This window comes from Lampetra fluviatilis, chromosome 41 (assembly GCF_964198595.1).
Source record: "Lampetra fluviatilis chromosome 41, kcLamFluv1.1, whole genome shotgun sequence".
Classification (NCBI taxonomy): domain Eukaryota; kingdom Metazoa; phylum Chordata; class Hyperoartia; order Petromyzontiformes; family Petromyzontidae; genus Lampetra; species Lampetra fluviatilis.
The window spans coordinates 1,993,948-2,019,015 of NC_136315.1; the positions used below are offsets into that span (position 1 = coordinate 1,993,948).

The 25,068-nt window shown below is 47.2% G+C and overlaps 1 protein-coding gene across 3 annotated transcripts in view; it reads left to right on the forward strand.

Moving 5' to 3' along the window:
* The window catches only part of LOC144946428 (tetraspanin-15-like), a 261,100-nt gene that overhangs the window by 86,332 nt on the left and 149,700 nt on the right, over positions 1-25,068 (forward strand). For all 3 annotated transcript variants that reach the window (XM_078875267.1, XM_078875265.1, XM_078875264.1), the window contains one exon: positions 16,254-16,349. In XM_078875267.1, coding sequence (XP_078731393.1) covers positions 16,254-16,349 — 96 coding nt within the window. The remainder of the gene's footprint in view (positions 1-16,253; positions 16,350-25,068) is intronic.

A 25,068-nucleotide genomic window follows, 5' to 3' on the forward strand; every position in this document is an offset into this window, starting at 1 on the left:
ACGAAGTGGCTTATCACGTGGAAATGTATAGCAGCCAAATACTCTCAATGCGTGTTCATTCTAACCGGAGGACCCGGAGAAAAATCTACGCGATCACGGAGATACATGTAAACTCCAAATAAAAAGGCGTCCGGGTCAGGATCGAACCCACGACCTCTTGTATACCAGGCGAGGTAGCTAACATCTCGCCACCATAGAGCCTTCATCCAGTAGTGGCTTGACAAAGAGCTGAACATTACTTTTTTTAATTATTATTTGACTGTTTTATGCGAGGATAATTGTTCATTTAAGGTGTAGTTGCCCAATCACTGAAGGAATCTGGCAGATTGAATTCACACTCCTGCCCAGGTGTTGTGCTGCTGCACAGCTCTGCGATGTGTTTTCGGGTCGTACCGCGTGTTGTTCATCCGCACGATGTCCGATCCCGGGCACGATGTCTCACGTGCCCGGGATCTTCTGAATACAATTCCTCGCGTCGGCACGTGAGAGAGAAACGTCGAACACCGCGCCGAACGACGTGGCCGCACGAGCCGAAAACGTATCGGAGAGGTTTCATTCATGCTGCTGTCAAGGTGAGAATACAATTATTAACACGGGCGGGAAAACAGGAGGTTCGTGTGACAACGTAACGTTTATCTTTTAGTTGTCTGATTTAGGGAAATTTACCACACCTCCCCGCAACGGGCACCATAATTACGTGGCCGACTGACAGCCCCCCCCCTCCCCCCATGGTCCATTAAAACGACAACGCTGCGATATTTACTATGAAATTGGAGGCATCTGTGTGAGAAATGTGACACTTTTTGGAACTGTTTCTCTACCCCCCTCCCCACCGTAAACATTTGTTCAGCTCGTCGCAGCGTAAATCGCGCGTGTACGGGAGCGTGCGGAGGAAAACGAGCGATTCGCCACTTTTTGAAATGAAGCGTCACATTTGTCGCAGCTGCGGTGGTGCTGAATACAGAGTTGCAGTAATGTCGCGACAAAGCGACTTGTTTCTGCCATAACTGACGTGACGAGTTTGTGAAAGCGCCCAAACGCAATGCGCTTTCTGTTGTAGCACGGTTGGCGACATACGGTGTGGAAGAAGTTCAAAATGCATACATGTGGGTCTGTAATATATTCTTATCATTCCATGGGAGGTTGGGACAGTGCTCTTCTGAACTGCATTATGACGACGGCAACCTGAGTTCAATTCCACGCCATCGGCTAACATCTGTGGTGAAGCGATAGCTGCACCCGTCCTGGCTAGTGTGGTCAATGTGTGGTCAATGTGTGGTCAATGTGTGGTCAATGTGTGGCCAATGTGTGGTCAATGTGTGGTCAATGTGTGGTCAATGTGTGATCAATGTGTGGTCAATGTGTGGTCAATGTGTGGTCAATGTGTGGCCAATGTGTGGTCAATGTGTGGTCAATGTGTGGTCAATGTGTGGTCAATGTGTGGTCAAACAAACCCAATGACCAAAAGAGTTTCGAGGAGAGACCTTCATCCCCCGGTGGATTGACAGAGGGCCGTCTATTTAACATTTCTAATGCGCGTATATATTTAAGAAGAGAATCGCAGCAAAGGCATTGTTACCCTTAATAAAATTACAAAATTACAAGTTGTAGCCCGAGTTGTATCAAGACTGAGAATGGCACCGCAAAGACAAAGATCCCCCTTACAGGCTCAACAGACTGCTGGGGCAAGTTCGTTAGCGAGCGCCTATGAAGGTCGGTTCGGCACACGAGGGGGTGGATAGCCAGTACTGCCTTTGTCTCCCTAGTGCCAATGTTTACGACTACATACCGCACCAGGTACTCATGTGAGGCTGAGTCGACCTCGGCACAGCAAAGGCAAAAGACAAATATCCCACGATATAGCCTTTTATTAGATTGTGGTGGTAAGTGCTGTTAGCGATTAGCACCTATGAAAGCCGGAATAGCACACGAGGGGGTGGGTGGCCAGCACCACGCCCGGCCGCCTTTGTCTCCCGAGTGGCGATGTTCACACACCACAGCACAGTGATCACATTCGCAGAGACATCACAAATCCAGGCACGGTGGTGCACACCCTTGACCCTGCGCTCTGGAGGCGAGGGTTGGTGGATTATTCTCACAATTGCTGGCGGCCTATAGATGGTCAAATCTGTAAATGACAAGACCCCACCGTAACATCGTCGGCATTAGCCAAGCTAATGGGTTCCGTAGTGTGGACAAGTGGGGAATCCACATCTATGGGTCCCAGAGGCAGTGAGCATTGGAGACTACACTGTGCTGATGAGTGCTAATTAGCACAAAACTGGCCCACAGTTGTCTCCCACCGCTTCACGGATGTCAGTCGTCGGTTAAAATTTTATCCCATTTCGTTGCTCGCCTAAGACCAGAGGGCCACAATGCCCTTCTTCCCGATCTGCTGATGGTTTTTTGTATAATGCGCAGAGGCTGCGTGCCATTTGAAGATAGATAAGAGGCAGTACAGCAAGTGGATCGGATCCGTCCACTTGGCGCTTTGGGTATTATCCCATCTCATGCGTGGTTTTTCTCCAGATACTCCGGTTTCCTCGCACACACACCACCTGACACACATTAAACTGGCCAAACAATTCCAATACAGCACTGTCTGGAAAAAAAATGTAATCCTGATATACAAAGAATAGTATTATTTTATTTACGAATTGAAACGTTAAATAACGCACGGAAAATAAATGCATGCTAAATAAGTGTGCGGTTTACACAGGCTTGCCCTGCGACGCTGTGTGTCTAGAGGGGGCTGTTTAGCATTGCTTTTAGTGGGAATGAAAGGATTCATTAAAAATACTTTTTGCTTTCAAATTGTAAACAGCATTTGCAATTGAAGGAAACGTGTGTTGTTAGTTCATTTGCATCGTCGTCCGTGTCCGTCATAGGCAGAGAGCATCAGTAACAAAGCGTACGTTGCAGTCCGTCACTTTGCTAGAGGCTTTCGAAAAAAAAGAATGATCGGCATACCCCCCCTCACATTCATTGAAGAGCGTACATGATCACAGAATTTAGTGGTCGGTGGCGGCGATGCATGTGGCCTGTAACCCAGCACCGTGGAGGCCAGGGTTGGTGGATCACCGCACAGATGTTGTGAACCTCAAGGAGGAGCCGTACCCTGGCTCGACCAGGAGAAGGCGGCAGGGCAAACACGTGGACGACGCCTGTTCCGCCTGCATGGGATAGAGTGTTCCCCCCTCGCATGCGTGGGTTGTCTCCAGATGCTCCGGTTTCCTCGCACATGTAGGCACTCATTGATTGGTCCATAACAGCGTGTTAAATAGAGGACCACAGAGCTTTGGGGAATAGTTGGCGTGGGCTCACCACGTGGCTGCTTTCCTGCTTGTCTGTGGTTCCTCCTTCCACCTGTCTTCAAAAGCGAGCGAAAACTGCGTGGCGTTTTACAAAAAAAAATGTACGAGTAGAACCCTCCTCCCCCGCTCCCCAGCCATCCATGCTGTCAACTCCCTACGCCTGTTCAAGTCCAGGCTCAAGATCTTCCTCCTATCTCAAACTATGAGTGTTTCTTCTGCAGTATTAATATTTGCAGGATGTGTATTTACAGTATATACGTAAAACCTATTACTACAATTACTGGTAGGAACCTCCTGGTTACACCAGCCGACAGGGGATTATTGTGTCCGTCGTGCAGGGAGGGGCTTGGTGGGGAGGGTGAGGCTGGGTGGGAGGTGGGAGGGGTGGGGCTGGGTGGGGAGGGGAGGGGCTGGTTGGGGAGGGTGAGGCTGGGTGGGAGGTGGGAGGGGTGGGGCTGGGTGGGGAGGGGAGGGGCTGGTCATCCCGTTCCTACCAGCTCCTTCCGCAGGAATGTGTTTTATTTTACCAGGTAAGGCCGTCTGAGCTGTATAGCTCTTTTTCAGAAGCGACTTGGCCATAAATGATTGCTTATCACACAGAAATTTACAGCAGCCAAATAGCCTAAACGCGTGATGTTGTTGAGTCTAAATGTGGAGAGAAAAACCGGAGGGCCCGAAGAAAAATCCACACGACCACGGCGAGAGAGACACGCAAACTCCAAATATCAGGGTCAGGATCGAACCCGCCGTATCCTGCACACCAAGCGAGGGAGGGAGTTAACACTGCACCATAAGTAGTCACATTGGATGTGCGACGGGTGGATATGTCCACTCGTGGAAGAGTTCAGGCTTATGCAACACATTCGTAATTTTGAAAGAAAAAAAAAGCGATTTAAAACTCGTCCGCAAATTGCATTTACATGGCCCATAATTTATGTGTCCTTCGGCGACTGTAACATTTTGCAAACCGCGTTGGCCGTGGCCTGCTTTGACACAATGGCCAAGTGCGGGTTCACATCGTGTGTTAATGAAGCACCTTGCGTTCTCTCGGCTGCTCCGAGTAAATAATAGTTGCCGGTGGAAGGGGGAGAAAAGCAATACATTACCTTGCCAAGAGCACACCACTCTCAAGCAATTTTCGTAGAATTGACGAAAAGCTAACAACAGGATGCAACAATTATTTCGCGTGTTTTTTAAAGACGAATTGAAAATGGAAAAACATCCGTCCACATCGCTTTTTCATGGATTTTGCTCGTTTATTAATAAACGATAACTTTCCATGATATAAAAAATGGATATAGCTAGTTTATATATACATAATATATCTGCATATGTGCACTGATTATATACTTACAGTGTGTAACACACCTGTTGCAAAGACATTGGGGCGATGAATACATTTTAGTTATTTTTTTTCCCGAATAAAACAGGAACTACGATTTAACATTTCTTACTAAGCTGCCTTTCTTCAATTCTGTCTTAAAAATTGAACGACACATCATACACCAGTCACAGGACAACACAAGTCTGAAAACTTGGTGTTTTATGGAAGCAGATAATCTGCAACGCAGCATCTGATCTCGTCAAGGAGTGAAACCATCACGCGAACTCCGGTCATCCTTGCAGCGGCGGCTTTTGTTCAGCGATTGAAAGAAAGACGTGGAGTTTGTGCATCCCCCCCTTCCTCCCCCTTTCTGCGTCGAGTTCCTCCGGGTTGCTGAAAAAAACATTCAATGTAACTGGTCAGTTAAACACGCGAAGGCTTTCGCGACCAACATCCATAATAGAGGTTTTTTGGAATCGATCGCATAAATAAAAATGTGCCGTTAAACCCACCACACCCGACACTGCCAATTAGTAAGCTTTGTCACGTAAAGAAAACATCCAAAATAGTTACTTGTTCAGCACACCGGTGCGTTGGAGAGTAAACCAAAAACATGTAATCTTCGAGTACGACGTTTCGCCAGTAATTACAACCGGCATCATCAGGCGACAGCCAGACTTTTGGAGAAATCCTCTTGTTTCGGTCTTGAATAGAGGGATAGATGTGTTGTCGTCACTTGTAAGTGAATCAGATGCGAAGGCCGGGAGGGGGGAGTTAATGTATTCGTGTAAATTACAATGGGTACCCCATTGGAACCTCCTTTGCCAGTAGCAAAATATGATAATTGTTTTTTTTTACCCTTTTATCATGAAACAAAACTGACACCTTTTTTGTGTGCCTTTTGGCGTCATCTGGTCCAACACCATGTGAGACTAGGCTCTAAAAAAGCTGTCTCGGGTGTGAACCAATCAATTTCAAGGACAGTGCATACATTATCAGAGTTGTGTTTTTTTTTTGCATTCCGACCGGAGGTATTGTGGTCAATGCAAACATGACTCCTTGTAATAAAGGTGTCAGTTTTGTCGCCGGATAAAAGGGTAAAAAAAACAATTACAATAGGTACCATTACTGGTTGGGTTATTCATAGTGTAATCAAGATAAATTATGCACGACCATCATGCATGCACACCGTGTCTTTCCATCCTACCGTTTTTTAGTAAATAAATCGCAATACGTGTTATTGTCTGCTCACCGTTAAATCACCATCGACTTATGGTGACCTGTTTCGGCATGCAGTTAAACGGCGAATTACTTGATTATTTGCTTCCAAGCAGCAATAAGCCTGTAGCTCTCAGAACGGTAAAATGTATGGATTCTCTCATTAGTCTTGGCCAGTCGTAACTAGTTGAAGTTCTGTGCAAAAAAACTAGCTGCCTCTGAGCGTGGTGATTCGTGACTTGATGCGCTGGTACCGTCCGTGGCCTCTCAGCATCCCTTGCATAGAGTTTGTTTAAAATACCCATGTAGCACATTACAGGTTTTTTTCCAATCTGGCCTGCATTGCAGATCGATAGCCTGCCAATGGCAAAATGAACCCCGATGTCTTGTTACGTAGCCAGAGAGAGATTTAACTTTCTTGTGATGGAAAATATTTTCACGGTGCCGTAGCAACACAGAACTGCCAGATTATGAATCGATACACAGTTTAACACGTCGGCTTTCGCGGCCAATATTATGCATAATAAAGGTTTGTGGGTTAGATCGCGTTAAGTATAAATGTGTCGTATCCTTCCACCACCCTACACAGCTAGTAAGGTTTGTCACGTAAACAAAATGCGTCAATTAGTTACTACTTCAGTCCATTGGGCAAATCGCTCGATGATGCTGGATGTAATTACCAGCTAAACGTCGTCTCAAATTGTAAATGTTGTGGATTTACTCTCCAACACACCGGTGGGCTGAAGTAGTTAGCGTGTTTGGTGGTGGAGGGTTACGACACATTCATAATGAACGCGATCTAACCCACAAACTTTTATTATGAATAATCAATGTACGTCTACGCTTCGGTATTGTTGCCAACATTTTTTATAGACTTTCGTTTGGTTGTAAACACTTTATAGAATGGATTTATCTTGTTTGAGGACCAATTTGAAAACATATTTGTTTGGCTTTTATTCCAAGAGCACAATTTCATAGTTTTATGCTGCTGCGATGAATGGGTGACATTTGTTAAAACACTGACTTATTTTTTGTATTGTCTATTACATTACTTAAACATTTCATTACTTCTCTGAACGGTCCAGTTTAATGTCAACATTTCAACCTTGCAAATTGTGCATTGTTGGCACGATATCGCCGGTTTTTTTGCTGTTTCAAAAAAAAAAGCAAAAATATAGGTAGAACAATTCTCGTAAAAACAACACATCAAAACTTTCTCCTCGAATCATTCCAACAGTTTCTATTTTGCACTAAAATAGTTTTCTGAATTCGCTTGAAATGAGAAACTTTCATAATGGTGCAGAGCCATTGCAAAATTAGGGTGGTGTTGTGTTCGAGGAACTTAATATAATTCACTCCGCCAATTTCCCTGCTGTCAATTTGTTTTATGTGCTGCGGATGCATGCGCGAAAGGGTGTGTGTGTGCATGGCACAGTAAGGGGGGTACAGCTGGCACATCTACCCGTCATCTCAGTCAGCCTATGGCACCTGGCTTTGTCCCGAGACCTCCTGTCAGCGAGCCTTCGACACTTCACGTGGCCTCAAAGTGCACCTGGCCTGGCACAGGCACAGGCACCGTGATGACGGCACCGTCACTTAGTGGCGAATGGCTTTTATTGGTATTGGTGGTAGGGGGGTGGCATTGCGTTCCACTGTTTCATTTTGCGTGGCAAGATGGGTCCTTCCACCGTTTTAGAGAAAAAAGCATTTTATGAAAACGTTTCAGTTGTTTCAAGCTTCATAAACGCTTTGCATAATTGGAAAAATCGTCAAAGGTTGAATGGAGCTTCTGCTGCTGCTGCTGCTGCTACCGACTGCCGGCGCTGAATTGCATCCCTGATCCAGCAGCCGAGGCGGTGACGTGGCCCAGCTGCTTGCAGAGGTTCACAGTTCAAATCTAGTGGCCGCTCCGAGACAATGCCGCGGGTGGAAATTGGTGAGATGTTAACTACCTCGCCTGGTATACAGGAGGTCGTGGGCTAGATCCCGACCCTGACGCCTATACATTTGGAATTTGCGTCTCTCTCTCCCCGTGGTCGTACGTGTTTTGGTATTTGGCTGCTGTATATTTCCACACGATAAGCCACTTAATTGGGCTATCAATTGTGGCCAGATCGCTTCTGAAAAAAAGAGCTACATCGCTCAGTGGGCCTTACCTGGTGAAATACAAAAAAAAGTCGAAATAGTTTAGTTTTAATAATATCACAATGGGCCGTCTGCTTCACGGGGGAACTTTAAAATACCCTGACGTCATCGTCAATAGTAAGCCATTGCGAGGCACATGCGTTGAGGTGCAAGATTGCCAAATCCGAAAGCTAACCCGCAAATTACTCGATTGGGATTCGGCAGAGCAATCATCCACCCCGTTGCTGGCAGACTGATGCCCCAGGTCACTCTTGCAAATTAAACTCTTGGAACACTGGAAATACGGAGGGCTGGTTTTAATGTATGCTATAATACGGATCTTAGAACACACGCAATGTTGTCCTTCAGATGCGCTTTTGCGGCCGTCTGGAACACTCTTCTTTCCAATATTTGGAAGCCACTGGAGCTATTCACTTTTGAATCCAGATTGCAAAGTCATTTCTTCAGAAGTGCGTTTTGTGTTACGTTTGGTGTCCTTTCCCCGCACCTCCGATTAGCACGGTTGGATACGTACGGTGCGAAAGAAGTTCAACAATACGTCCATACACGAAAGCATTCCAGCGTTTCATTATCCTTATCGCACAGTCGATAACTGTACACTGATTAAGAGCTCTCTTTTATCGTTGCATTTCCGTGTTTGTGTTTCATTATCAGGTTCAGTTTTCCAAAATCGCTCCAGGTTGCTCTCATTCTCCTCTCATCCTCCTCTTTATTCCGTCGTTGTGATCCTGTTCCTGGCTTCAAAGCCTTCCCTGACGTCTCTTCCGAACTGGTCCCCCCCCCACCCCCCCGTGACAGGTGAATCATGCAAATGAATACCACCTCCACCTCCTCCCCCACCCCCCCACATTTATTTTGCCTTTTATGACCAGAGGCTTTATTGAAGTTTATATCGGGGGTATGATTACATTCTGCAACATTTGATAGCCGAGAAATGCAATAGACTTTCGTAGCGGTCCGTTTATTTAAATATTTATTGTTTTAACTGCTGTTGGGAGTACATTATTGACTATTTTACTTTGCAAATGCAGAATGTTACTGATTTTTGTTCGTTTAAACAGGCTGCGAGTAAGGTACGCCACTCATCGTAAAAGTCACCACTTTCTGACAGAAAATACATGTTTAAGCCTCATGGCATTTGGCAGTAGCGGCATCTCTTTTGAGAGCGGAAAGGCATAAGATTGTACATTGTGTGTATGGAGACATTTCGTAACGTAAGATTGAAATACATTTCCACTGAATTAAATACGCACAATGTATTTGAAAGTCTTTGCAGAATCCCGTAATGCTGTATTAAAAGTAGTTATTCCAGGAATATCATCATTGCAGGAATATATATATAAAAGTAACACATCCTTCCCGTATTTATCTCTCAACGGCATAAAATAAAAAGCACTTTTACTGGTAGGAACCTCCTGGTTACACCAGCCCACGGGGGATTATTGTGTCCGTCCGTCCGTCCGTCGTGCATCCAAAAATGGGAAGGGTGGGGCTGGGCGGAGAGGGGAGGGTAGGGAGGGGCTGGGTGGGTGGGGAGGGTGGGGAGGGGCTGGGTGGGGAGGGGAGGGTGGGGAGGCACTGGGTGGGGAGGGTGGGGAGGGGCTGGGTGGGGAGGGGAGAGTGTGGAGGGGCCGGGTGGGGTGGGGAGGGTGGGGAGGGGCTGGGTGGGGAAGGTGCGGAGGGGCTGGGTGGGGAGGGGAGGGTGGGGAGGGGCTGGGTGGGGAGGGTGGGGCTGGGTAGGGGGTGGGAAGGGTGGGGTTGGGTGGGGAGGGGCTGGTCACCCCGTGGTGCCTTTATAAAACTCAACGTTTAACCTACTCACGCCGGCTTGTGCCCGCCCTCACAGTCGAGCATATTTGCGGAATACACCACGCCGCCGTTGACCCTGGCCATTGACCGAGCAACCCAACGTTCCTACCAGCTCCCTCCGCAGGAATGTGTTTAGCCAACCCATCAGCCACACTCCCTTGTGGGTGGGTATCTTATCAGCAGCATTGGGTAATGTAAGCAAACGCTGAACGAGTATTGACAATCAGTGCCTCATCAGCCAGAGTTATGCTTGCGTTAGCCGATGCTGGTGAAACGGCAGATTTGTTACGGGCAAAGACCCTTTCTTTAAGACATGAGTCCTAACTGAGATTGTGGGTTTGGTCTTTTGGATTGTAATGCCAGGACCAGGCAGGCTACAGGTCAGTAATTACTATTCTTTCCCTGACAAGTTTGCTATTTTCCTACGGGAGGGCGGAGGCGCGGAGGACAATAGCTGTGAGCGCTGTCGCGATAAAAAAAAATGTGCCCGAGCTATCATTCACCTTTGATTAAGACGGTTGGCTACGTACGGCATGAAAGAAGTTCAATATGCACGCATACCAACGCCGGTAATCCTCGCGCAGCGGCATTTGTCGAGCCATCAAACACAGACGGTCACTGGATTTCCGTGAAAATGAGCTTCGTAAGCTCATCGGATTCCTCCATTCTAAATAAATATTCTGATTCTGATAAACATTCAAGTACACAGTCTACCGCGCCCCTCCCCTCCGCGTCCCCTCTCGTGTAACGGCGAAGTTTACACGGGGGCTGCGTCGGCGAGTTCACAGCGCAGAGGTCGCAACCGGGTATCCGATACCCGTCTATCCGTATCCGGCCGGGTATGGGTACCCGTTTGCGACCCTGGTGCGGCCAGGTACGGGTAGGAGTAGGCCGTGAGTCACTGGTGAGTCACCGTTTGTCACTCATTTCCCAACGTCTTGTCTCTTCTCACAATTCAAGTGCCTAGAATCAACCCACCCGCGCCTGCAACATGACTTCATCCCAGAGGTCGCAATCGGGTACCCGATACCCGTACCCTACCCGATACCCGGCCGGGTAGGGGTAGCCGGGTATTGGGTAGGGTACGGGTACCCGATTGCGACCCTGGTGCGGCCGGGTACGGGTAAGGAATCAAAACCCATTTGCGACCTCTGTCACAGTGTGGTGATGAACGTCGACAACGGATCCATTGTGAACGTAAAGCGGGCACGGTGGGGCAACAGCAGCCGCATTACGATGGCGATGACATAAACCGTGACCCGCAAAGGGTGGCTTCAGAGGAAAGGCTACGAAGGCTGTTGACCTTGGAAATCTCTTTATGAAATTGCGGTACTTTAGAACGCATCCCTCCCCCCCCCAGGTGACCCCCCCCCCGCTGGTTTGCCGGCCCCGTCCCTGTCGCTCAACGCGCTTGCCATTAGCGTAGCGTGCGAGGCGTCAATGCCGTCGTCACAGATGACCTCAAAACGGTCGTTGCTACGTGACGGCGCGGCGGCTTGAACCCGCCTGAACGCATTTCGTTTCCTCTCAACCTCCTTCCCGTGATTGCTCGCCGGAGGCAAATTAGCGCCGTGAGCGCGCACTTGAGCCGCTTCGAGGTCCTTCCAGTTCACACCGTGGCCATTCACCGTTCCCACGGAGGCCCCGGGTGGACGCTCGGCAGGGCTGCTCGTGTCCGTGGCGCGCCGGTGCGGGTACCGGGTTCGTGCCGCGTGCGCTTCGGCACGATTGCACGTGCAGGGAGATTCTTCTGGAAATCGATTGAACAGCTCATTTTCTTTGCTCTTTCTCCCTCGGGGCGGAGGGGGGGGCCAATGGTGAGTGAAAGTAAATAGAGATGTCTTCAGAATTTCTGTCACGGTGATAAAGTCTTGCTTCTCTTGGATTTGACCGATCGGGTTACCTTGTCTGTGTCAGAATCAGAATCGGAATTTTTATTTATCCTGGAGAAATCCGATGAGCTATGAATGTGTTTTTCACCGACGTCCAGTAGAATTGTCTTCGCTCCTCATAGACCTTCTCAAGGCAGGGCACGAAGGTGCAGCCCTGCGTTGTCACGTTCTGATCACGTGACAAACCTCACTAGTTGGCTGTGTCTGGTGGTGGCGGGTTTAACGACACATTTATATATTTACGCGATCTAACCCAGAAAAAAAACTGCACCACGGATGACATTGGTCGCGAAAGCCTACGTGACAAACTACGCGCGACCTGTTGTGCAAAGAACTGTGATGTACTTATGTATACTGCTGGCGACTTTATATATGACTACCACCGGTTAACCGGGGTAGACCGTCGTAACGGATTCCGCTCGCGTGGTTTCACACTTACGCGCTTGGTTACGCCAACTAAGTCGGCCAAATTCAACCGCAGATAATTCGTCTCAAATGCTCCTTTCACATAGCTGTCCCACACCACGTGGAAACCACACTTTTTTACACTGTCCCATCAGCCACGCGAGCCTTCTTGCAGTGCACAATGTCAGCAGCGTTGGTTCGACACAAGGAAACTCTGGGCCGGTTTCGACATGCAGTGGCTCATCAGCTTGCTTGAACGAATGCTGGTGAACTGCCAGATGTTTAGGCAGAGACCCTATCTACCCTAAACTATGCAGTATAATACATGACACTGAATCATAATTGGCAGAATTGTGATCTATATGGAGCAAAACAAAAAAGCTGCCAGTCCACCTCCTTCACGTGTCTCCCTCCACGGCATTGTTTTACACAAAGGCAAATATCCCCCTTATAGCTTCATCAGACTTTTGGGGCAAGTGCTGTTAGCGATCCCCGATGAAAGCCGGCACGGCACACGAGGGGATGGGCAGCACCACAACCGGCCGCTTTTGTCTCCCCAGTGGCGACGTTTACACACCAGATACTCATTTGAGGCTGAGTTGACCTACGGGAGGCCCAACACCGGTTCAGATAATCGCCGCTGGTGTTGGCCATGAGCGAGAATCGAACTCGGGTCGCCCGGTTTGTAGCGCAGGGCGCGCTAATCACAACATCCCATCATTCACAGAGCCTTCCGTGAGTGCATAGTCGAGGCAGCAATGGTTGTGAGCGCTGTCGTTATTTATTTCGCCTTAACGATGGAATGTAGCGGCATGCGCGTTAACAAATGCAATGCCTTGGGATCTTTTTGAGTGACACACAGCAATGCCCCCACACTCGTGAAATGGGACGAAGTTGAAAAACGTTCAACCAAGGCTCAAGCAGACTCCAACATGACCTGACACCCTTAGTCACAATTGCATGCACACGTGCCGATCGTTGTATGCATCAGTGTTAATATTTTACAAAGCATTTGAAAGCGTCATACATCATTTACCACAATCTTCCAATTAAGACAGAGTGAGCAGAAGAAGCCTCGGGCTGTTGCAAACCTACAAAGCCCAAGTTCGATCTTCAGGCTGTCAGCATCGTGATTATCAGCATGATAAGCCGTGTTCAATCCACTGCTGGATGAATGTCTCCCCAAGCTGCTGCCATCTCTCACCATCATCCTGCGATGTAATCAATCCTCAAGCTTTAGACATCTCCATGTGGTGCACGGTCTAGTCCTGGGCACCCCCCTTCATCAACCCGCATTGACCAGCATGGTGAAATATGGTCAAACGACCGCCCGAGGCTGACAGGGTTTGGGAAGGACTTCAAACGGCAGTGACGAAGATTTTTTAATTTAATTTTTTATATCAGATAAGGCCCACTGAGTTATATTGCTCTTTTTCTTCAGAAGCGACTTGGCCACAAATGATAGCTTATCATGTGGAAATGTATAGCCGCGAACTACTTTATTCGCATGTTCATTCTAAATGTGGAGGGAAAACCCAGAGGACCTGGAGAAAAATCCATCGTGACCACGGGGACAACATGCAAACTCCAAATATACAGGTGTCAGGGTTGGGATCGAAGCCACGGCCTCCTGCATACCAGGAGAGGGAGTCAACATCTCGCCACCGCAGCTCCCCAGGTTACGCAACTCAATGGAACAGACGACAGCATAAATGTTGTCTGTGACCATATTAACCGCGACTACAATTTTTGTTCACAGATAATTGCAAACTCCTCCAATGATGCTTGATTACGCACAACATATTCGCCGCAGATAAGTGAAGTAAATCATAGGGATAAATCCCACGAGTTAAAAGATCCATGATATTGGCCTCATGACATGAGGAGTTCTGTATATGAAAAAACTGGGGATTTTGTCTTTTCCCATCTTAATTTAAACATCCCAATTGTTTCTTCTTCCGTCCCACGGCTCTCCACTCCTTCCCAACCCTCCTCTACCCTTTCGTGACCCCTGAGTGCCCCTTGATTGCGGTCACCCATTCCTCAACCCTTGCACGACCCTGTCATCTAAATCATTCCATTTTGTCCCATTTTTTCTGAACTACGCAAAAGGCCTTGAGTGAAGGCGCCCTATAAATATAACATGAGACAAAGAAATACATTTTTTGTTGTTGCCAAGAAAACTCGCCAATACTTGCAGCCGGACGACGGGACAGAGCTCCCACTTTTAGACGCCGATTCTTTCGGCAAAACAGAGCAAACGTACAATTTCATCAAAGGCACAGTGCAAATCAAAAAACAAATATTTTGCTGAGAATTTAATGGGACCTTGATTTTTTCCGTGCGTACAGCCAGGCGAGAACGCCACCGCGATGGGTGTCGCTGATTAATGTCGCGGTGAATGTTTCGTGCGTCGTGCCACAGCGGTGCAGGAAGCCTGGAAACAAGGCCCAATTTCACTGCTGCTCTGAAGTCCGTGCAACAGAAGCTGAATTCTTATTATGACGATGACATAAAATATGACCGCGCGGTGGATTTCTACACGTTGCACATGTGCGGTGCGATGGGATAGCCTCGTGGTCAGCAGATTTGCCTCCGAGCCAGTTTGCACGGGTCGATGGTCATGTACCTACAGTCGAATGTTTTTTTGCCGAGAACGCCATCTGCCGTGAAATGTAATACGGTAACCATTTAGTCACGCCGAGTTGAGTCTCCACAATTCCTCTTGTAAACGGACATGATTTACAAAGCTAATCATTCCCCTTTATAAAAATGTGGCAATTTTTTGTTTCTCTTTGAAAATCGGCACACGGTTAAAGGGTTTAAAGCATCGGCAGTCTGCCATTTAAATCATAAGATTCGTACAAACTGTGACCCTTGCATAACTGTGCTTTAAAAGATGATTCGAGTAAAACTATTAAGACAAATAATAAAGTAACTTTATCGTCGGTGACTGCTTTTGCTCAATATGTCAAATTTGTCCTTCGTTATATACGATGCCCTTTGAAATGGTTGAAGCACCCCATTGTTGTTTACAACTGCAGCCCTTTCTAATGACAGTCATTCACCAAAACATGTGACAGGTTATGTTTTACTCACGAGCCCCAATACTGGGAGACAGCAAAATGTAATCTGTTAATTTGTGGTTCCGTGATTTTGCCTTTCTGTATTTAACAATAATAATTCAATTTGTGAAGTGCCTTCCATCCAGGATCTAATAGCTGAGTTGTACTTACTGCCTCTTTGTTCATTCATCATCAGTTTGGGACAGTTTGTATTCAACGGGAGGCGATGACAAGACTGAGATTACTATGCCATGCACATTAATACAGAGCGTAGGATCACACACATGAAACACTGTAACCAATAATACTGGCAAAGTCAGTGAAGCCGCTGATAGGGTAGCGTGGCATTGCTGCTATGGATCTGTTTGTATGTTAAACTTCTTTTGCCCCATACGTAGCCAACCATGCTAATCGGAAGTGTGGATCTACATTGATGCATGGTGCATCGGTGGAGCTGCGCTGGCAAATCATCAGATGCCCGCTTTAGGGCAAAGGTCCAACACCATCTGCGTGTTCTCAGAAACGAAATAGTGACTTGGGCTCACGGAATAAATGGTTAGTTTGTTTTTGGCATATCACTGACAGCTTTTGAGGTGTAGTAGATGTGTACGTAAACACTGTTTATCGCTTACCCTGTTTGCAGGAAGCCCTGGTGTGGGTTTCATATTAATAAACTGTTGCTTTTTGTTGTTGTTACTGTCACTGGTTTGCACATATCTCTCCCTGCAAAGGCCTGTCGCTTCCCACCACTCCTCACGGTCTTCGGCTGTGGCCTGTGTCTCTGTGTAACTCTGTGAGGTCTCTCTGTAACTCGAAACGTAACTCTATGCAACCCCATAGCTCTCCCTATGTAATGCTATCTCACTGCAATGTCCTGTAATTGTCGCCATAGCTCATTGGATTCCTCCTGCAGTCTGACGACAGATTATGGTTATTTTGTCCTTTAGAACGACCGACTCAAAGCGTCGAGAAAATGTGGCCACCCCAACAATGGGCGGCGGTGAAACAAAGATCCGGTGATGTGGTCCTAGCAATGAACGCAATGACCGTGGCTTCTCCTTTGTATTTTTTGGTTCCGCAGACGAAGGCGTTCTTTAGTGATCATGTACGAGGTGGGATCAGAAACTACTACGACGACCTGGATTTTAAGAACATCATGGACTTCGTGCAGGAGGAGGTACGTTTGGTGACTGCCGCGGGGGGCCGACGAATGGGGTTAAAACGAGTTGGGATGCATTTCTGCGCACTCCCTTTGCGAAACGCTCGCTGATGTGCGCGTAGAGCAGAAGAGGAATTTGCCGACTGAAATATTTAAAGGGGAGTCGGCCAGACGTGTTTTAGCTGTGGGCTATTACACGGTGCCCCCTTACTGAATAATAGCAACGATGTTATTTATTTATCCAGAAAGGCATCAGAGTCCAAGAGTCTTCTATTGATACCACCACGGTTACTCTTCCCGTGAACGTCACATCGGCGAATCTTCCACCCCGTGCTGAGAATGCGGTCTACCAGACACTGACTGTTTAGTCTCATCTACACTGTGTTCAACCACCACCACACTCACTCACCCACCCACTCACTCACCACATTGTAGGTCACAACAACACACTCACCCACTCACCCGCTCACTAACCACACTGCAGGTCACAACACACTCACCCACTCACCCGCTCACTCACCACACTGCAGGTCACAACCACACACCCACTCACCCGCTCACTCACCACACTGCAGGTCAAAACAACACACTCACCCACTCACTCACCACACTGCAGGTCACAACCACATACTCACACACTCACCCACTCACTCACCACACTGCAGGTCACAACCACACACTCACCCACTCACCCGCACACTCACCACACTGCAGGTCACAACCACACACTCACCCACTCACCACACTGCAGGTAAACAAAACACACTCATCCACTTACGAACCACACTGCAGGTCACAACAACACACACCCACTCACTCACCTGCTCACTGAACACACTGCAGGCGACAAAGCCTTTGCTGTTGTAGCACCAACGTTTTGCAACAACCTAGTTTCCTCCCTTACTACCATAAATCTTCCTTCAAAATACAATCTGAAGCAGAATATTCGTGCCGGATACAACCACATTTGCCAATGTGATTTGAAACGTTTATCCTTACCAATGTGTCCATAGTTACATTTGAATGTGCAATTTTATTGCATAACCGTGTGTCGTTGTCCTGGTGTGGTCTGGAACTGTTTTTGTTTTATTTTGCTACCTTGCCCAGGATTGCATTTGGTGTTGAAAAATCGGCAGAAATGGATGTACTTATGCAATTTATCTTTATATATTTTATTTATTTGTCTTTATATTTAGTGACTTGCTAAGCTTTCTGAAACGTTGCACTGCTACCGTGCGTTTGTATCGTTTGTGACTTTCTGACCTGCCCCTACTGGACATTTGTGAAAAATAAGAGCTTCATAGCTGATCGGATTCTACCGATCTAAATAAAGATTCTGATTCTGACGTCACGAACAGATTGCACTTCGCCACATTCACAATTGGTCCACTCCACTGGGTCAAAAGATCAGGGTCACTGTAGCTGTGTGATCATTCTCTGGGGCATTATCAAACACTTAGTGGTTGGTAGCCCATCTTGATGACTTACAATTGCAATCGTATGCATTGCCTTGTAACCTATTCGAGGTTATTAATCCATACGAAAGACTAAGCAGACGTATTCGAGATTCGATAAAATACTAATTTAGCGTTGCTTAGAGTTTTATTATTGATGTGTTTGAAACTGAAAGCCATTTAAAAAAAAATAAGTCGTTGAAAAAAATTATCATTAACGCCAAGCTGAAACTGAAAGACTGGGAAAATTGCAATCTAGAAATGGGATTTTGTAATTGAATCATAAGTAAGTTACGTGGCTGTCACTATACTTTGATTGCTATGATCCACAGGAACATTTCACGGTAAATGCCTCATTTTGGGTCAAATGCCACAGCTATATTTTGCTATGACAGACATTCAAGGGCATCCGGGATAGACTCCATTATTTTGCGATTTCACGTACATAGAAAGGGTTATGTTAAGCTTGTAAAAAAAAATTGACATTGAGATAAAATATAGCAATCATTTGCAGTCCTTTCTCAATTCACCGCTAGAAAAATGCCCTTGTGTGCCATGTTGGTCGTTGGTTGACCATACCTCACCGATGATTAATAAACACGGAGTGTCACTAATAGGGTTTTCCCCCTTTTTTCTGGCAAAAAAAACTGACACCTTTTGCAAGTAATCATGTTTGCATTAACCACAATACTTGCAGACAAATGCAAACAAAAAACAATACTCTGATAATTTATGCATTGTCCTTGAAACTGATTGGTCCACACCGGAGACAGCTTTTCTTAGACCCTAGTCTCATATGGTGTTCGACCAGATGACGCCAAAAGGCGCACAGTTCAAAGACAACGCACCATCAGAGTAATGAGAGCTCGGGGTGAGCAGTTTTGTTGCCAGAAAAAAGGGGAAAAACCCTATTAGTATATTTTGGTACTGGCAAATGAGGCCCCATGATGACACGGAATATCACTACATTTGAACTCTTTTGCATGTTGCAATAGCAATACACCGAGTTAACGCCACGTGCATTGCTTGCTCAAGAGGGTAGCAGCGTAACTGAAATCAAACAACCCCCATAACCAAAATGACATAAGGAGTCCTTCATCCAGCAGTGGATTGACAAAGGACTGTGGTCAATTTACAGTAACTGGATTGACAAAGGACTGTGGTCAATTTACAGTAACTGTAAATTGACCACAGTCCTTTGTCAATCCACTGCTGGATGAAGGACTCCTTATGTCATTTTGGTTATGGGGGTTGTTTGACCATACTGACCATGCCGCAGCAATAGTAGATTTGGCACCTTTGTTTTTATTCCTGTGACACTTTTATTGATTAGTTGTGTTAGGTGGGAGAGGGCTGGCAACATGTTTTTTTGCAAGACCTAACCCTAAACCCCAATTATGAATAAAAAAAAAGTCTAGGTGTTCTGCCTCCTCTTTCCCTCTGCTCTGAATAAGAGAGCCATTATATAAAATAATAACCTACCACATATATATTCTTGGTTCTTTCGGTAAAGTCACGTAGAAGGAAAAGTCACGTAGAAGGGAAATAATAAAATAATATGGATATATATACGTGACTTTACCGAAGGAATCAAGAATATGAATCCCTGCAGTCACGAAAGCTTTCAATCAAAATCTACCACATATACTTGAGGCATCATTCATTAGATGCTAGTGATGTCTTCATTGTGTAAAAAAAAACTGCTGTTGATTTTAATGTCTCCTTTTTAAGAGATGGAACACTTCCTTCTGATTGATCACGTCAGAGCTTGTCATCACCTTGGTAACTTATCGAAGTCTCATTTGACTAAAATGCAATGCTGATTAAGATTTGTGTGAATTTGCCCAGTATTAAAAATATTTCTCCAGTCAGTATTTGCGCTACAGATTCACACTGCAGACCGTCTGCAGTTATTTTCACGGTATGTATGTACCTTAAAACAAAATCTTAATGCTTTTAAAGCTTGATCATAAGTAACTTAAAACGTCGGTTTTATTAGCCAAAACTGTGAGTCCGATGTTTGTTTGTTGGGCGAGGCCACATGGTGGGAGCTTTATGCCAAAGTTATCGACCTCCGCTACCCGACACGATTGTCCCATTTACAAGGATATTATCTATGTGTGTCTTTTCGAATTGTTTAGCATACTTCCCAATATGCAACAAACTTGAAATTTGGCATGTGGGTAGCTTCCAGACTCTACACAATGTAGAAAGTATCAAAATAAACTTTTGTATTTTGGGGGGGGGGAGGGGCGCAATAATGGATATATTTTGCACGGCAAGTGAGTGGTGACGTCACATCTGTGATGTCACCCGCACGTGGCAGCGTCACACAGTGAGCATACTGACGTCACACATCACCCCCCCACCCTCCGCGTAGGCCGTGTATTAATCCAATACGAAATTCCAAGTCTCGGGCGAAGCCGGGTAGTAAAGCTAGTTACTTATGTAATGAGTTCGATTGAGGCGCACACTCAACACTATGTATTAACACGTAACAACCAACTCAACACTATACATAAGGTGATGACCACCATCCCCAGTTAACTAACATTCGGGGTGAATACTACATAACGTGACCAGGGCAGGTTAGCAGGCTGCCTGGTCACAGACGAAGACCGGAGACTCGAGGACCGCTAATGGCATCTTCATCCCAGGGTTGAACAGCCCAGCTCTCTCTTCAGGCCCGGCTTATAACCACTGCGGCGTGGCCAGCCCTGCCCTCGGCCACGCCCCTCTTCCCCATCCTTCGGGAAGGTACGGGACCCTTACCACGTGACCACCAAGCTCCCCCCTGGGGCCCCTAGCCCCCCTTTGTCCGGTCACGTGTCCTGTCGGGTTCACGCAGAGTGTCATGGCCTGACGCGACCTCCGTGACACCCCGCCTACGGTACCCGTACCGAGCCAACACAGCGGTGACGTCATATGTCACGACACTTACAAGGATATTATAATTATTATTTATACCTGGCCATGTATCTGTGGCGGACACTCTCCTCACCAACACACGGAGGCAGGTAAAGCAAGGGTTCCAGTCCTTGTATTCCACACACAGCTCCCTCCTTCATACGCAGCTCTCTCCTCCCCATCCACAGCTCTCTCTCCCTCGTCCCTCCTCCCACGTGCCCTCTTATACTCACGGTCCCCTCTCCCATTCCCTCCCCCTCCCCTCATCCCTGTCCCCTTATTCCCAAGCACCAATCACATCTCGTCACACCTCGCACCGTGTCCACTCATCTCCAGCCACCAATCCGCTTGCTCCACACCGCGGCGTTCCTCCGCCGTCAACTCGGCGCTGGGATTGACGTCGACGTGTCGGGGCTAGGGACTGACGATGTTTTGTGAGAATTCTTTTATTATGTTTTATTTTATTATTTTATTATTCCCATTCTACGTGACTTTACCGAAAGAACCAAGAAGAAGACTGCCGATGTTGTGGGGACTGCTACGGAGGACCGTGACATGTCGACCAAATTCTGACCGATAAAACTCCACCGCCACCACCTCCTCTTCACCGGTGGCGGAAGACTTCTCGACCGAATTAAACATCGACGTACGGCGACGTTTTCGCACAAACTGCTCTGAGTAGCGACCTCGGAAATTGAGTGAGGCTGCTTTATTGGTGAACCCGAAACATTGTGGTTCAATGTTAGTCATTACCGCAGTACCATAAAGTGTGAGACACTAATGTTTGCTTGTTAAGAGTTTTTTTAGATCCGGCTTTCAAAGTAAAATGTTGAACTAAATGGCCATGTATTTAATTACACGCGTGGTGTTTTGTGTCAGCATTTTGTTTCAAAAAACTATCCATTTGGCCAATGCAATCACGCGGCTCATTTTAACCGTTAAGTGCGTAATGGCTTTACCGATCACAATAAAACTCACACGAACCTTTAAAGCGCACTCACCAGCATAGTTGCACCGCTGTTCAAGTCTCGCTCATCTCTTGTGTTTTTCACGCGAGGTGAAACATTGCTGCACAAAATGCGTTCACATCCTTGCTTGCTCCGACTTAACTGCTCGATCTCATCGCCTCGCAGTCCTCCTCCTTCCCTCCACTCGGGTAGAACGCGACGTGATCTCTCGTTAATTTCGCATCAACCGCCCGCGCTACGCGAGCCGCACTCGCCTCCTCCCCTCTGCGACCTTCTTGTCCGTGGTAATTTTCCCCTGGTTCGGCACCCTCCTCTCTCTCTCTCTCGCTCCCCATGCGAATCGACGGCCAAACACCATCGGGCTGTGTAACGGCGCGTCGTGCCATCGCCTAAAATCAGTTCTTGAGGATTTGTGCAAATTGTACGGTGGTGAATAGTTTAGGTCGACGTTGTTGGTTGGTGGGGAGAGTGATTTTATCGTCAGTGCGGTAACTGGTTCCCATGTCACCCAATCGAGACCTCGTTTAAGTTTGTAAGTGATGAAGGAGGTGGTTTGTGTTGTGTGGAACGGTCTTCATGACAATTGTGGCCAGAGGGTGGTGATCCACAGTGTCACATTTGGCAGCGGGGTGATGCAGTGGTGCTAATTACTCCTCACAACAAGGAGGGCGTACGTTCGATTCCCAACGCTTGCACCTATCTGTGCAGAGTTGTCTGTTCCTTCCCCCCGTTCTGCACGAGTTTCCTTTGGGTGCTCCTGTTTCCTCCCATGGTTGAAAAACAACATTCACACGATGCCTTAGAAGAAGAGGTGGGGGTACCCACACTTTACCCCAACCTCACCTGACTACCGATCAACTGTGGCTTACCCATTTAAACTGCTGCGTGGACAATGGTGGGGGGGGGGGGGGTGGCGGGATTTAAGAGAGGTGTAAAAAAAATTCAACTGAAGACATTTGGAGAGGCAATCCACGCGAAAGTTATTTGACGGCTCGTTTCACACGCACATTTGCGAGAGGGCTTGGGCCATGCAATGTTCTTCTCTGGAGGGTGCCTGGCTTCGACTGTGGGTGGACTACCCAGGGGACGGGCGTCTGTGGGCCTGGCTTGAGCAGATAGCCCCGTGCAGAGCCGGCCCAGCCACTAAGCGACCCTTGCAATTGCAAAGGGCCCCGTGGCCAGCAGAGGGACCCTAGAGTCACTGCTAGCTAGTGGGTGAAAAAAATCATACATCAAAGGGGCCTCCAACCAAATTTTGCTTAGGGCCCCCAAAGGTCTAGGGCCGGTTCTGGCCCCGTGAGCCGCCCAGCCGTCGCTCTACCCTCGGCACACAGGATGTGAAAGGGGGTTTGAAATGCCGTGGAGGTGCGAAATACAACAACAAGGCCTGGAGGTAAGGGGGTAGAACGGAGAAAAAAAACACCTATGGGGGAGGGATTCAATGACGGAAGGAGTCAGGGCATAAAAATTCTGACGACTGTGGGAGGACGACGGAAAGTGTGCCACGTTCGGCGAGAGAGCGATTCCACGGAATGTAAATTATTGGAACATCTCACGTGTTAAAATAAAGAACAAGATGATCAATTACTGTCCCTTTGTTAATTAACATGACTGGCATAATGGGGGGAGTAGGCCTCCCCTCATTATGCCAGTCATGGGATTTGTTTAACTATACTTCACCATGATGGTCAGCATGGGCTGGTTGACGGTGGGGGTGGGTGATGTGAGGACCGGTTCAGATAATCGCTCGCCACTGATGTTTGCCGTGACTGGGAATCAGACTCACGATTGCCGGGTTCTGAGTGCAGCACTAACCACTGCACCCACCTCTCCCCTTACTGCGTTAAAACAGCTCAATATATATACATATTTAATGAAACAGCAACGTCTTCTGCTGCTGGGCTTCAATTTCGAGCGTTGTGTTATTTTACATGAAATCTTTTAATATTTTGCCTCCTCGAAAGGTCGTCTGTCTTTATTGATCACTGCAACATAAAAGCTTCACTTGATCACTAAAACCTAACGCGTCTAAAAACAGAGACTTGTCCTGCAGCTGAAAATCCAGTAATGATCTGTGCGAGCAAGCACCATGCGGATAATTGTGAGCGGTTATAATTGTTCACAAATAAACACGTAAAACACTTCGAACGATCAGAGCAATGTTTAGCACGCTATTTATTACTATTTACGATTTTTTATTTCACCAGGTAAGGCCCACTGAGCTGTATAGATCTTTTTCATAAGCGAGCTGGCCTCAAACGATAGCTCAATGAAGTGGGTCATCAAGTGCAAATTTATAGCAGCCAAATACTCTAAACGTGCGTTGATTCTAAATGTGGAGGGGAAAACCGGAGTACCCGGAGTAAACTCCACACGACCACAATGAGAGAGACACGCAAAACTCCAAATATACCGGCGTCGTCAGGAGGGGTCGGGCTGGAACCCACGACCTCCTGCATACAAGGCGAGGTAGTTAACACCTCATGTAAATCCCGTAACCTGAGCTTGATTTTCACGGCCATGGCTCCCATCAGTGGTTCGTAATGTCTGAAACCGTTCCTGGGCCTCCCCCCCACACCCCCCGATTCACCAGCCTACACTGACCAGCGTGGTGAAGTTATGGTCACACATGACGGACACAGCACGGGGCAAGGCCTTCATCGAGCAGTGGATTGACGCAGAACTGTAATTAATACAGGATGTCAGTTCAAACAGCTCCTCGGTTTGACAAACATAGCACATGGTAAAATCAAGGTACATTGCTATTACACCACGCTGTGAGTCTGAACGAAGTGGCAGGTCATGTTTATTAATCAGCCCGTACGCTTTGGAATATTGTACGGTACTTGATAAGGGTAATTTCTTACACCATTCAAAAAAGGCAGTATCGCTTATTTCTCCATCAGCCACACTGCAATAAGAGGTACAAAATATGCATGTAACAAAGTTATCTCATTCCGCCGCTCACTGGCAGAGTGTAAGCACAAATCATCGATCGTAACAAATTAATTGCGGACATCGCTCCGACGAAAATGTATAAGGGTAAAAGCCGTTTTTAGAGGGCAATTACCTTTCGAGTGAGAATTACGGTCTCCCCGTGGGGATTGATGGAAGCGTTAAATGTTTCTCTCTAAATAGCCCGGCGGTGGTGGCTATGCGCGACCGTAAACACGGCACTGTGGAGGCGAGGGTTGGTGGTTTGCACGCACATTGTGAATCTCCCATCTCGTGGGCGTCGAGGAGAAAGCCGTACCCTGGGTCACCACGAGATAGTCCAGCAAAAAAATGTGGAGTCCACCTGTTCAGGTTTGTATGAGACACAGCGTCTCCCCATGGCACGCGTGGGTTTTCTCTGGGTGCTCCGATTCCCACCCATATGTCAGCACTCGTCAATTGGCTGGAAACATC